Source organism: Pelecanus crispus, chromosome 4, assembly GCF_030463565.1.
Source record: "Pelecanus crispus isolate bPelCri1 chromosome 4, bPelCri1.pri, whole genome shotgun sequence".
Classification (NCBI taxonomy): Eukaryota; Metazoa; Chordata; class Aves; order Pelecaniformes; family Pelecanidae; genus Pelecanus; species Pelecanus crispus.
Window position 1 is genome coordinate 51695324 of NC_134646.1, and position 13346 is coordinate 51708669.

Below are 13346 nucleotides of genomic sequence, written 5' to 3' on the forward strand. Positions count from 1 at the left end.
GTAAAGATTCTGTTAAATCCTAAACATTGACAAGAAACATCTTTCCCTCTGGCCGAAACGAGGAAGACAACATATAAGACATTAGAAAAGACGACAGAAAAACATGCGTACTGCACAGAAGTTGAACAACAAAAGAACTGTGTTCATAACACAGATTTCCATTTACAGGAAAGACAGCAGCAAGCTACTGCTCTTTAAGCTCCTGAGCGGTAGGTCAATGATGGGGGTAGGCAACACAGACACATCACTGTCCCAATCCAACAGCCTTAAATCAGTAAATAAATCCTTTCCTTTCTATGTGGAAGAAAAGTGGAGCGCCTCTATGCTCATGGCTCCATTCACACCAACCTCACCTAAACCTTACTTCCAAATATATTCAGGTTCTGGGCTGGGGGAAGAAACTAGATGGGAAAAACAGGAGGGATATACATCATAACCTACTTTACTATGAGGTATTTCCAGTAGTGTCACAAAAGGCTTCTGCCTTAAAGTGAACTTACTAGTCCAACTACAAAGAATTGTCACCACCATGGAGCCTTAGTAGAGAGGTAATATGAAAAAATTTTGTTTGTCTAAGATTGCTGCTTTTTGGAGAGTGTTTGTCAATCTCTACCTCCACTGAAGCTAAACGAAAGTACTCAGGAAGATACCGAGACATTATAATCTAAACCTTGTTTCTATATGCACACCATGCATAAGGGGCAGCTCAGTTTCATAAAATGGTAATTGGACACTGTACAATTTGTCATCCACAGATCTTGAGGAGGGTGGGACCCAAACAACCTTACAACGGTCGTCTTCTAAATTTCCAGTGAAGTAATCATGTTATTTGGTGACTTTGGGGGAGCTGGATAAAGAGGAGTAATTCATATAAGAACTATTAATCCTTTTCTTGTGAGTAAATCATGCATGAAAGGGCTTAGTTTCTGTTTTCATTTACTCAGCTAATGTAGGAACATGATATAACTTAAAAGCTGCTGATTCAGACTATAGCATAGTAACACACAATCTTCCACCTGGAGCGCCAAACAACATGGCTCTATGAATATCAGAATCCACTTCTATTTTAGACAGTCCCTAATTTATATAAACCATATTCATTGTCCAGGATGAAAAAAATAGTAAGGAGAAAATGCAACACCCTCCCCACCCGCCAGCTACAAATTCCTTCTTCTGTAAGTGCTTCATTAGAAAGTCCATTACCTGAGTGCTGATAGATCTGGTTCCATCTGTTGCCTCTACCGTCAAGTTGTAATTTGATTTCTGTTCTGCATCAAGAGGTCTAGCGACAATGATAGTTCCAGTGCCCTTGTCCACATCAAATCGACTGTCATAGTTGCCACCTTGTTCAGGAAATTGGGAGAAGGAGAAGTTCATAAAACACAGCACTTTTGCATTATTTTCATGTATGATCATGTTCTGTCTTCAGATGCTTAATGAAGGTGGAACTATATACACATATACTTATATATACACACTTATTTTAAACCCTTGTTTTTTTTCTGGTAATGCTATATGCTGCTACTTACAAATATTTAAAACTGATTAGTTTTGGACAAAGCTGATTTGTCTGGCTCATGGAAAGTTAGCAGGTAGATTCTTAGCAAGATTCTCTACTTTTTTTTTTAACCAGGATTCAAAGATTCCAAATAGCAGGAAACTGAGAATTACCAGGTGAAATATGATAGTTCATTCTGTGCAGACAGTCAGCCTAATTAGTGAAAAATATACTTTTTATCAAAATAAATGAAAATTCCAAATCAGAAATACTGTCAAATTTGTGTCCTTTGGATCAGAGTACAAATTACTATACTCATAATATGACTCTAGATAAGGCTGAAAAAGCCACAGTACCTCCAAAGGATTCTTATCTCAATGCTGAGTATCTAAAGAACTAACTCCTACTGAGACACACAGGAGTCAGATGAGTGCTAAATCTTTAAATGCCCAATGTTTAAATATGGCCAAGCTCCTTTTCTGAAGCAAATTATCTTAACTTCCTGTGCGAAACTTTCAAATTACCCTTTGAAATACAGTTAAATAACCGTGTAGATCAATAGCCACGCTTAGTCATTTAAACATTTAATTGATCATCATCATGCCACCCCGAGCAGACTGTCATGAGAATACAATGTCCACTAAGTCCAAATATTGTTAGCAATGATAAATACTGCCATTTAACTACAATTGCTTTAGACCTCTCAATAAACCGCCTAAAATGGAGCAATCAATTTTTATTTTGGTCAAGCCAGTGCTAGATATGGCAAACCAATTTCTCCTAATTATGTGCATGTGTTTTTCTAATTGCATTTTACAAGGATAGCATTCAGATATCATGAGTACTTTTTTTTTTTTAATGAGTTTTTACATGCTATGTTTTATAAATCACTGAATGCCTCTTATGAAAAGCCAAGGCTACAAGTGAGAGGGTGAAGTTCCAAAGGTTGCAAATCTATACTTAATCCAAGAAAGAACAGTAAATACTGAAACTGGCCCCCATCCACATGTAAAAAGGATTTCACCTTCAGAAGGTTCCACTGCATGACAGACATATCAGTGTAGGAAACATGGGCTGGATTCTGCTTCACTGGATTTAAGATATTTGATAATAACAAAGACAATGTAATTTTTCAAGTTTCACTGAAAGCCAACTCCTCTTACTGGCCCAGCATCAGTTTCTGAATCACTTGAATGGATATAAACTGGACAGCATGGAAGGTGGCAGCAGCCTTTTTTTTTTTTTTTTTAAACAGATGTACATGAAATTTTTTAAAATTTTTTTGCTTTGTGCAAGATGTCAGCTTCAGAAAGTGAGTCTCTTACTTTTCTTGTATAGCTGTCATGCGATACCATTTTCTCACATGGCTAGGAGAAGAGAATTTAATGTCTCAATGAGGTCATCTCCATTTTAAGGGAAGAGTAGGGTGAACGGGTATGAATCTGTTCATTCAGTTTCCCTGATAAAAGGACAAGCTCTCTAAACAACTTTTTTTTCCTTCCTTATCAAGGAAATTACGAAGGCTTTGCCTAATTTTTGTAGTAGTGGTGATATCCGGTAATCCGCTGAAGCAGAACTCAACCCAAACTTCTGCATCTGGTACACTGAAAGTGTAACAGCAACAGTTTTGGCCAAAGCCAAAACCGGATGCTCTGAATTGATGCTGTATAAATGTAATGATGACAAAACAGAACAAAAACAAACCTGTCACAAATGCAACTGTGAGCACTTTGATTTCCGAAGGGTTAATAAAATAAATATTTTATAAATGTACGCTTTCATTTCAGATCTCATAATCTGGTAATAAATTATGTGATCTCAGCAGATACCTTCTGCTGTACAGTTCAGGTCACAAGCCATCTGAAAGATGTAAAATACTTCACTAGCAAGCTTGTCTCCTGGCTCAGCCAAAAAGAAAGAAAGCATGGAAAGCAAGCACAGAACACAAAGGAAAGCTGTCAATCAAATTAATTCATGCTATTAGAAAACAGTAAAAGAGGGCAGTAAAGTGACCACCTGTAAGAGTAGCCGATAACTTCACAACATGATCACATATCAAAGTTTCCAAAACACTTTCACTAAGAAAACAGTCAAAATAAAATGGTTTATTTTACAGTGTATGGACATGTTCTGCTCTTTCCCCTTGATGTTTTCTGTGTATGTCTTTCTAAAAATAGCAGGAAAAGATCATCTATTTTCTGCTTTAATCATACAATAAAAATTATGTAAATGTCCAAACTGTGCTGCATGCTTAGCAGGAGCAAATCAAAATAATACTATCATCAGAATTCTATTCAGATGTACACAATGCTCAGAGTGCACAGCAGTTGAAGCAAACTAAAATAGAAAAGTACATCCCCAATCTCATTAACAAATTTTGCTAATTAAAGACCCCAGGAAACACCATTGCTGTACTCTGTGGAAACTCTGAAGACCTCTGAGGCCCCTTCTACCTACTCCCTTTCATCTCCATGAACCACTCACCTTTTTCTGGCAAAATCCCTTTCTTAACCTTTCCTTTAATGGACTCTTTTTGGTCTACAGATGTTTCTGTTTATTGTTGACTGGATAACCCTGTTTGAATTGGAGCACATGGAACGTTCTCCTCTCTCCTGCTCACGTAAGTTCTTTTTATATTTCCTGGTTTTCTACTCCCATGTCTATGTGTGTGTATGATTGGGAGAACAGTAAAAGAGCAGCCTCAGTTCCAAAACACCTCTAATACAGAGAGCTTTGCCCCTATGAGAATGCAAGGAGGTACCTTGAACTCTTTACTGCCTCTGCACAGTTGTACAGATCTCTAACCCCTCGGTTTGTTGAAATGCAAATGGTTTTTATTCAACTACGATCTATTTGGACAGGAATTAATTTTTTTCCCCCAGAATACACTAGAAAGAACCATTAAAAAAAACCTATGTAAATATTTAATACATTAGAAATTATTATCAATATCATCACAGGTTGTTCACACGAAGCGTGCATTTAGGGAAGAGTTGTGTCTGTTCTCATATGCTTGAAAGTTTTATGAGAACACCCTCAAGTATTTGGCATTTATATATTCCTGCTACACGTACCAGTTTTACAAACTTTGTTTTTAACTGTTGCTGTTCTCAGAATCCCTTAGGGTTTCAAAAAGACAGACCTTAAAAATAATTAAATTTTTAAGAAACAATTAAAAAAATGCTCTCCCCAACAACTTAAAACCATAATCATGGCTAAATTTTCATCAGCGACCAAAGTGAAAAGGATCCTTCTCTCTCTTGCAAATGTGGTGGAAAAACCCCAATCTGATAGGGCTATCTTGAGACCAGAAACAGTTCACTACAAGATACCTCTCCTGAAACAAGGCTGCGCTATTCTCCTTGATTCTGAAGCACGTAACACAAGACAGAACTTGGTTTTAGCATCAGCTATACAGTGAACACACTGTGTATTCGTGGTACTCACAGGTCTAGTGAGTAAGTCTAAAATTAAAAAGTACAATTCATTTTGTCACCACAGCATCAACGTATAGTCATATTACTTAACAGAATTCCTCTTTCAATAGTAAAGGCTAAGGTATGATATAGTAGTAAGAATACATACAGGAAGAAGCGTGCTGGGGTTAGGAACATTGCAAGCTTTCCTTTTAGTACTGAATCAAGGGACAGCAAACTGAGAAGCAGCCCAGAGGACAAGAAATCAATGTGAACAATATAATCTCTCTTTGGGTGTACCACCCCAATTTGCAGAAAACTGGCATTTTATTCTTTTCCTATCCTACAGTGTATGAGATTGATTTGGTTAGTTTTAATTTCACTGACACAACATTCATAAGTCATTTCCAAAACTGCAACACAGCAGATATTTTGCAATGTAATTCTAATCTTTGATACATAGTGGCATTGATAAAAATTTTAGTCATTTTGATTTATAATGAAATAAGGGAAAAAATATGCATCTACAGCTAAAGAATGCCAAAACTTTGCATTATTTACAAGAGTGATTAAGAAAGCAAGCTGCAATGAGCGCTCCATTATCTCAGACTCCATGCATTTGTTTCTAATAATAAAAGCCCGAGGCATCCTTACCCGTTATGTCAAACCAAAGTGGTGTTCCAAGAGGTTCAACAGCTATTACGCCAATCATGTGAGCAACTGGGTCACTTTCCATCACCGTAAAAGAAAAAAATGCTTCCTCAAAATAAATGGGCTCTGTGGGTGGGACAGGCTTTGGAATCCATTCTATGTGAAGCCGTGTAGTTGATGATTTTTGTGGACGACCATTATCTACAGCTTTAATCTGTGAAACAGACACATCTTTTAGGCTACAGGATCACATAAATCATTATGTCACATAAATGGAAAAGTAGTAATAAGCTCCAAGCATGTTTGCTTGTGTGAGATATATCCAAAAAGGTTAAGTGTCTCTCAAAGTGCCACTTGCCCTTCATTATCTGGGCAGCAAATGGAGAAAAAGTATGCAGCACCTGATAGCAGCACAAACCGTTACCATAAATTCACTTTTATTTTGCTTGCTTTCTGAAAGAGAGTCAAACTGATTGTTTATATTCCCTCATCACGTTCATTACCTGTCAAGTTCTGGAAAAGAACAGCAGCAGCTTGATTTACTTTCTCAATACAAACATCTGAAATCGTCCTTTAAAAAAAAAAACAAAACAAAACAAAACCAAACCAAACAAACCCTCAAGACAATACTTCTGGATTTGTTGAAGCTTTCTTCCTTCAGATACTGTGTCATTCATCTGAAGCTACTGAATAAGAAGTGATGAGAATACAGATAAAAGAACACTTTATATATTCATGATATACAAGATTTTGACTCACTGAAAGGATATCATAGTCCCTTGCTGCAGAAAATTTCTTTGATGAAACCACTCCAGTTTTCGGTTCAATAAAGAATTTGCCATGTTCATCACCATCTTCAATGCTGTAAGAGATCTCTGCATTGGGGCCTTCGTCTTTATCTGCAGCAATAACTCGATAGATCGGCTCTCTCCTAGCAGTTCTCTCTCGTTCTGGCTTACCACGCTCTGGAAGCTGGATTTTGTAGAACTTTTGCAAGAACTGAGGCTTATTGTCATTCTCATCTAAGACCTTCACAATCACCCGTGCAATTGTTGATTTTGCAGGAACACCGTTGTCTGTTACTGTTACCTGTTTTTATTAAAAAGGATATGCTTAGCATTCAATTCAAACGTTCTTTCCAACAATGCTCTTTTAAAATCAGATTTTCCTGCAACTGCCTACAACAACTGTAAAGCAATTTACTAACTTCAGTTACTTAAAGACCATTGTGTAAAGCTATTTCGTGAATATTTACAAAAGGCACTACAAAAGTTTATTCAGCTCCTATCTTAACATTTTGACACTTGATGTATGGCATGTAGGAGTCGATAGATATGTATTAAATCTATTTCACTATTTTGCAGCACTGTAACTGAAATATTAAACTTGAGTACAGAAACAGCACACAAACACAGTATCTCTGATAACAGCTTCACTGTGATAGTATCTTAATATACTTTCAGCCTAGTGTTTCCTTGCAAGTTTTCAATTTAATAATTTGATTTTACACCTCAAAAGACGTCATTCATAAGAATATAAGTTTCAGAATTTGACAGGCCTATGCACTAAAAATCCCCTACACTTTAAGACATAAAATCACTATCTTGTTTGAAGAAGCTTAAAAAATGGCTTTTTAAGGAAAACATGCAACAACCTATTCCCATGGACTAAATGAAATAGGAAATTAAACCAAGTCTGCTATTCTAGCAACAGTCAAAATTTCTACTAAATAGCCAGGAAACTAGTACGAAATCTTCTACAGTATTAGTTCTAGGATTGATCTGATGTTAATGGCATGGGTAGTGAACAAAAATATAACAGGAGTTATGTTAATTTGAAGTCAGAAACAGAGACAAAAATCCTTATCTACTGGAAAAGGATCAAACTGATGGAAAAACTTAGTTCATTTATAGGAATCTTACTTCATTACCTTAACTCTTACCTATTTAATCCCTTATTGGTTAATCACAGAATCATAGAATGCTTTGGGTTGGAAGGGACCTTTAGAGATCATCTAGCCCAACCTCCCTGCAGTGAGCAGAGACAGCTTTAACCAGATCAGGTTGCTCAGAGCCCCAGCCAACCTGACCTTGAATGTTGCCAGGGATGGGGCCTCCACTACCTCTCTGGGCAACCTCTTCCAGTGCTTCACCACCCTCATGGTAAAAAATTTCCTTCTTATGTCTAGTCTAAATCTATTCTTCTTTAGTTTAAATCCATTACTCCTTGTCCTGTCACAACAGGCCTTGTTAAAAAGATTCTCCCCATCTTTCCTGTGGGCCCCCTTTAAGTACTGGAAGGTCGCAATAAGTTCTCCTCGCAGCCTTCTCTTCTGTAGGCTGAACTACCCCAACTCTCTCTATTTAAGAGGTTAAATATAAGCATATGTAAAATACTGTAGCATCTATACCAAAGAAGAAAAGGATAGGGGGGTTATATTCCTGCTTCCTGCAAGAGCTAGATTACTAGAAGAGTTATGGAATCAGGCCCATCATTTTCTGGCTGCACCCTGCCATCCACATAAAAGCTAATGGGCTCAGACAGACGCCAGGCACTTTCAAGGGAGAGCTTACCTGCTATTACATAAAGCATTTAAAACAAACACAACTGCTAATCGTATTACCTGACCTCTAGCAGTTTGGCTAAATCTCAGTTCCTGAAGGGGATGCTTTCCAAAAAATTGGCATTAAAGACACAAGGAATAATGATGGGTAAAGACATTTTTTTCTTTGTCAATCTTTCATGTTCTTTTCCTTACTTTCTCTTTGCTGTTGGGTTGTTTTAGCTATAGAATTTTAATCCTTGTGTCTCTCATTTCAGGAACAATTTTATGACCTGGTGCAGCACTCTTCCCCAGCCTTTCTATGGTCTCCCCTTCATTTTTTTTTTCCCCTCAGTCCTTGGTTTTTTTTTTTTTTCCCCCCCCTCCTTTAAAATCATCTTCCTTGACCTAATTTACTTTCTTTATTATTACATAGAAACTACACAGGGATGTCTGAGGGTCACCTATGCCAGTTCTGCTGTAATTAAAGGAAATTGATAAACTGAGACATGCTCATCTAATTCTACTGGATACTTGTCAAAGCTGTAGAGGAATGCAAGGGGAGGGAAAAAAAAAGAAAAGGATTTAAACACCCAATGTTTCTAACAAATTATATGGGAAATGTGTTACACACTGCAGTTTCATTTTGGTTTTAAGTTTGCAAGAAGATGCAAGTCTTTGCTGGGAGGAAGCTCCATACAGAAGTCAGTCACTACAGTAGCACTGGGAAAACATTATAGGGAAGATAGACGGCTGGACTCCATGATCTTAAAGGTCTTTTCCAACCTAAATGATTCTATGACTCTAAGATCAGTTTTAAACAAAACCACCCCCTCCTTAACCCAAACAAAAAACCCTACACACCACTGATACAGAATATTCCAGTTCTAACAAGCCCATCCCAATTTGGGGAGAACGAAAGCTTTTCTTCAGGAATGTGGGTGGTGAATTCCTTCACTGGTTCTTAGGATGCCCTGGGAAATCTGACTATGGAAAAACATAAGGATTCAAAGATAACATGGAAAGAAAATAATGAAATGAATAGTAATGGAAGACTAGAATTGAATCCCTGATGAAAAAATGAATTTACAGACATGAGTGAGGACATGATCAGATATTCTTTCTTTTGCCCTTTCTCATCTCTTTTAGGAAAAAAAATATGGAAATACAGATGAAACATGGTATAACTTGCAAGCATGAAGGAAATGAAAAAGCATGAGTAAAGTGATTAACCACAACAAAACACATGAAATGCAACATGAAGTGAAAATATTCATGCCTATGTCTAAACAGATGGTAGGATTTCCACATATATGAATATCTGTTCCCTTGAGTACTTGCAATGGAACACCACCATGTATCTTTCAGTTCACAAAAAAAACCCAAAAACCAAATCACATCCCAAACAAGGAAATTCCAAGGGATACAGAATAACTTGTCCATTAACATAAAATCAGCATTGCCCTGAGCCAAGCACAAAAAAATGGCAAATTCGAGGAAAATCAAGTTTGATTTGAATGCAACATCAGGTTTGAAGGCATTACTGACATAACAAACAGAATGCTAAGACATGAGAGAATAATACGAAGCTAACCTAAAATAATTGCATAAAAAAGTGCCAATGGCACTCAGAAAATAGTTACAAGTTGGGAATAAAAGAATGGGGCACATTAATTACTATTATGTAAGCAGGAATGCAATCAAGGATCAAACTTAATAGCAAACAAGGAATAAACCCACCAACCCATCTGGTCAACATTTCAATGCTCAATTAATTAGCCAGATGCTCAGCACTTGGCTCATAACATTGCCCACCACTCTGTGCATTTCTGGGTTTCTTTCCAACCTATTTTCAAAGGTGTCAACATAAAACTAACAAATAGGAAAACTGCTACTTTGGGCCATGCTGTCTGTCATTCTCACTCTGTAGTTAAAAGAGTTCTTCCATTGGATACTTCACAGACTTTTATTTAAAACTTTAACAACCAGCTGGGATTCAAAATGAAGGAAGAATGAAGAATTACAAACGATACCAGCGGGAATAACCAATATTCCAAACTAAAGAGCAATCAGCTTAATCTGCTATCTTTATAGAGAATGCTGAAACCAGGAGGATTTATGTACCATTGTGTGATACTGTAACCTTAAAAAAAAACTTTCTGAGTTCTGTATATGTTACCTTGTAATAACTTAGGTTAAATCAGCAGCCATGACTGCTAGCAGACAACTGCCCATAACACGGTATTTCTAGTGTGATCTCTGGCATAAGTTTTGGCCCAGAACAAGTAGCACACCCCCATACATCGCCTAGCTGCAGCCTGAGAATTCACACAATTCAGACACCATTCTCAACAGGCAACTTGGACATGGCCAACCTGTTCCAGGAATAAGGTATAAGCAATCAAAGCCATACTGTGCCAGGTGGCTTCAGGGTCAGAGAACTATCCACAGCTCCTTTTATTTACTGTATAAATCTAATACAAAAGCCAGCACAATATGCATAGGAGTAAAAGTCACGAGATACCAATTTTACAACCAATATACATAGTGGTGGTCAAGAAATAAGATATAACTGACATGAAGTGCTTCGGGAAACTGACACAAGCAGATTTAAGGAGGTAATTTAATAAGAGAATAATATAGTGCCTTTACAATTTACAGGAATAACATGCCTAGTACTGAACCAGATTTGCCAATTAACTAACTTTGCTATTACTACTACTAGAAACACACCACAGAGCAAATTCCACCCTATTGCTACTTATGTGCAAAGAGTTCTTTCCAAAGCTGATGCAGAAATGAAAATAATGATAAAAATTTGGTCCAACAGCTCCATTAATCCAGCTTGCAATGAACCAAAGGGATGGAAAAGGGCCAGGAAGACTGTATGTACACTGAAGTTCTGCAAAAGGATAGTTTGTACTATCAAGAAACGCCATTCACCTCCAAGTCTATGCAGTCCTTGCATTCCCATTAGAAAACACTTCTACAGATTTCACAAGTTTTGGGTAAGTCCAGATTTGCTTCTCTAGCTTTAATGTTAGTTTTGCAGACTCACATGCAGTCCTTTATCTATCAACCAGGAGGAGAGGCACAATAAAGATTCCAGATAAATCTTAGTATGTAAGTATCACTGTGAGTATTAAGTCTTCATTGCAGGTGAAGTACAATGCTGTCACACTGCATGACAACATTGTGAAACTGGAAAACTTCCAGTTGTCTACATGTTTTTCTTTCATGTTGTTTGACAGAGGATGAGAACAGCTATTACATAGATTCCAGGCAATTGATTAAATATAGCTAGATATAAGAATCATGTCATGAATTTCATGCTCTTGGACTCCAAATCTGTAATGCATATTTTGCAAATCATCTACTTATGTGTTTCATAAATAAGTTAAGCAGAAAAAAGATCTACTCACAATCCGTTTGTATTCTCAATGTTAAAAAAAGATTCTGCATTTCTTTTTCACAGGTCTATATTCAGCAAAAGAAGGCTGAAATAGCTATTCCAATAATTACACAGGACAAAAAAAAAAAAAAAAGAATCTCACTCCTTCTAACAATCATGCCTTTGTACTGTTTGAAAGAAAATCTTGGTTTACAGGTATAAAAAAAAAATTGCATTCTATCCGTATCTTAACTCTTTTTTTAAGAAAAAATCCGAGCATGGTATTTTTATGAGATAGGTAGTTTTGTGCATTGCAATATAATAAACATAGAAGTAAATTACTTCTAAAATCCAGTTATCTACATTTTTCATATAGTAATCACTATGGTAAACTTAACTCTCTGTAAAAGAGCAAGGAACTTACAGTCATTGTTTTTCAGAGAACTAAAGAAATTGTTTACCTCCAGTATGTGCTCTCCCTGCTGCTCTCGATCTAGTTTTCTAGATGTGGTTGTAATTAGACCTGTAAACATAAAAGAATAATTAATCAGATCCTTCAATAAAATAATCTGAATGAAGGTTAGGTTAAACCAGTAGTTACTGATACACCTAATCTCAATTTCTTCTTAGGTGGTCTCTTCTATTTTTGCAGAACTTAACACTTTCATTAAGGGAAGGGGTGAGGGGTTTCCAATCCTTCAGAGCCGTGAAAATATTCTTTGCAATCTGAAAGCTAAGCTGTTGTAGCCCTTAGGACAGGCACAGTTCAATTTTCCAACACATCAGTGCATGTCATGCTTCTGACAGGAGTAATATATGTAATTCTCTCACATGAAGTCTTGTTTTCAGAGGGTGTTCATATGCCTTATTCAAAGGGTGCTTACACACATTATTTGAATAATTACCAATTGCTTCAGGAGAAACATGTTTGTATTTTTAGTGATAACAACAGAAAAAGGATGACCTGAAGAGATGCATTAATGGTGGAAACCAGAGCAATTTGTGTGTTAGCTTCATTTGGCAATGACAAGGCATCAAACAGTTGCTGTTGGCAATAGCAGAGAATGAGGACAAGTTTTTGATGCATGATGTTAAATTTTGTTGCAAGAGTTTGATACACCTTCGATGCAAGACTAGGAAGGCATGAGGAGTTTTGCTTTATATGAAAAAAGTCATAGAGCAAGAGATGACAAAGACAGTGAAATCTAAATACGAAAGGATCTTATTTGAATTAATTCTCCCTAGCAGTAAGTTCAAAATTTTAACTACTGAGTTTCATGAAAAGTAAGCTTTGTCAGCTCTCAGTTATAGTTGAATGGCTTGCTATGGTGTGGGTTAACTGTGCCATGGATGCGGACACAAAAGATAGCTCAGTTTCTTTGCTGCACAAAAGCCCTTTCTCATCACCTGTTTGCAGGTACAAGTTGGCCCCACAAACACCATCACACTGAGCCTGTGCTAGTAAATCCTGCTAGACCTGACTTGGCTTTTCACGGAGCAAACACCAAGATTTAGATTTGCTCAACTCAAGTCACTACTGGCCAAAGCATCCCATATTTTCTGTAGCAGGAATCCAGCATATGCTAGATACAGAAGACACTGCAATGTCGTGAGACCTTGTACCCAACTATGCCAGCTTTTTACAGTGACGGGACAGCTCTACCATCTTGATCCTTAATTGTCAAACTGAAAAGCAAGGAAGCAATTATCCAATTAGGGACAAAATACAGATCAAAACACAGGCCACATGCTTCATGTTCCTTTTTCTAACTATAACATATGCTTTTTATTAATAAGACCTGTTATAAGCAAAATTAAAATTCATGTATAAAGTTTTCAAGGTTGATC

General features: G+C 36.9%; 1 protein-coding gene across 2 annotated transcripts in view; it reads right to left on the bottom strand.

Moving 5' to 3' along the window:
• Window positions 1-13346, bottom strand: part of FAT1 (FAT atypical cadherin 1) — a 103704-nt gene that overhangs the window by 42294 nt on the left and 48064 nt on the right. For both annotated transcript variants that reach the window (XM_075709390.1, XM_075709389.1), the window contains exons 3-6: window positions 11960-12021; window positions 6325-6654; window positions 5569-5779; window positions 1204-1343 (exon numbers count right to left, since the gene is read on the bottom strand). In XM_075709390.1, the coding sequence (XP_075565505.1) occupies window positions 1204-1343; window positions 5569-5779; window positions 6325-6654; window positions 11960-12021 (743 nt within the window). The remainder of the gene's footprint in view (window positions 1-1203; window positions 1344-5568; window positions 5780-6324; window positions 6655-11959; window positions 12022-13346) is intronic.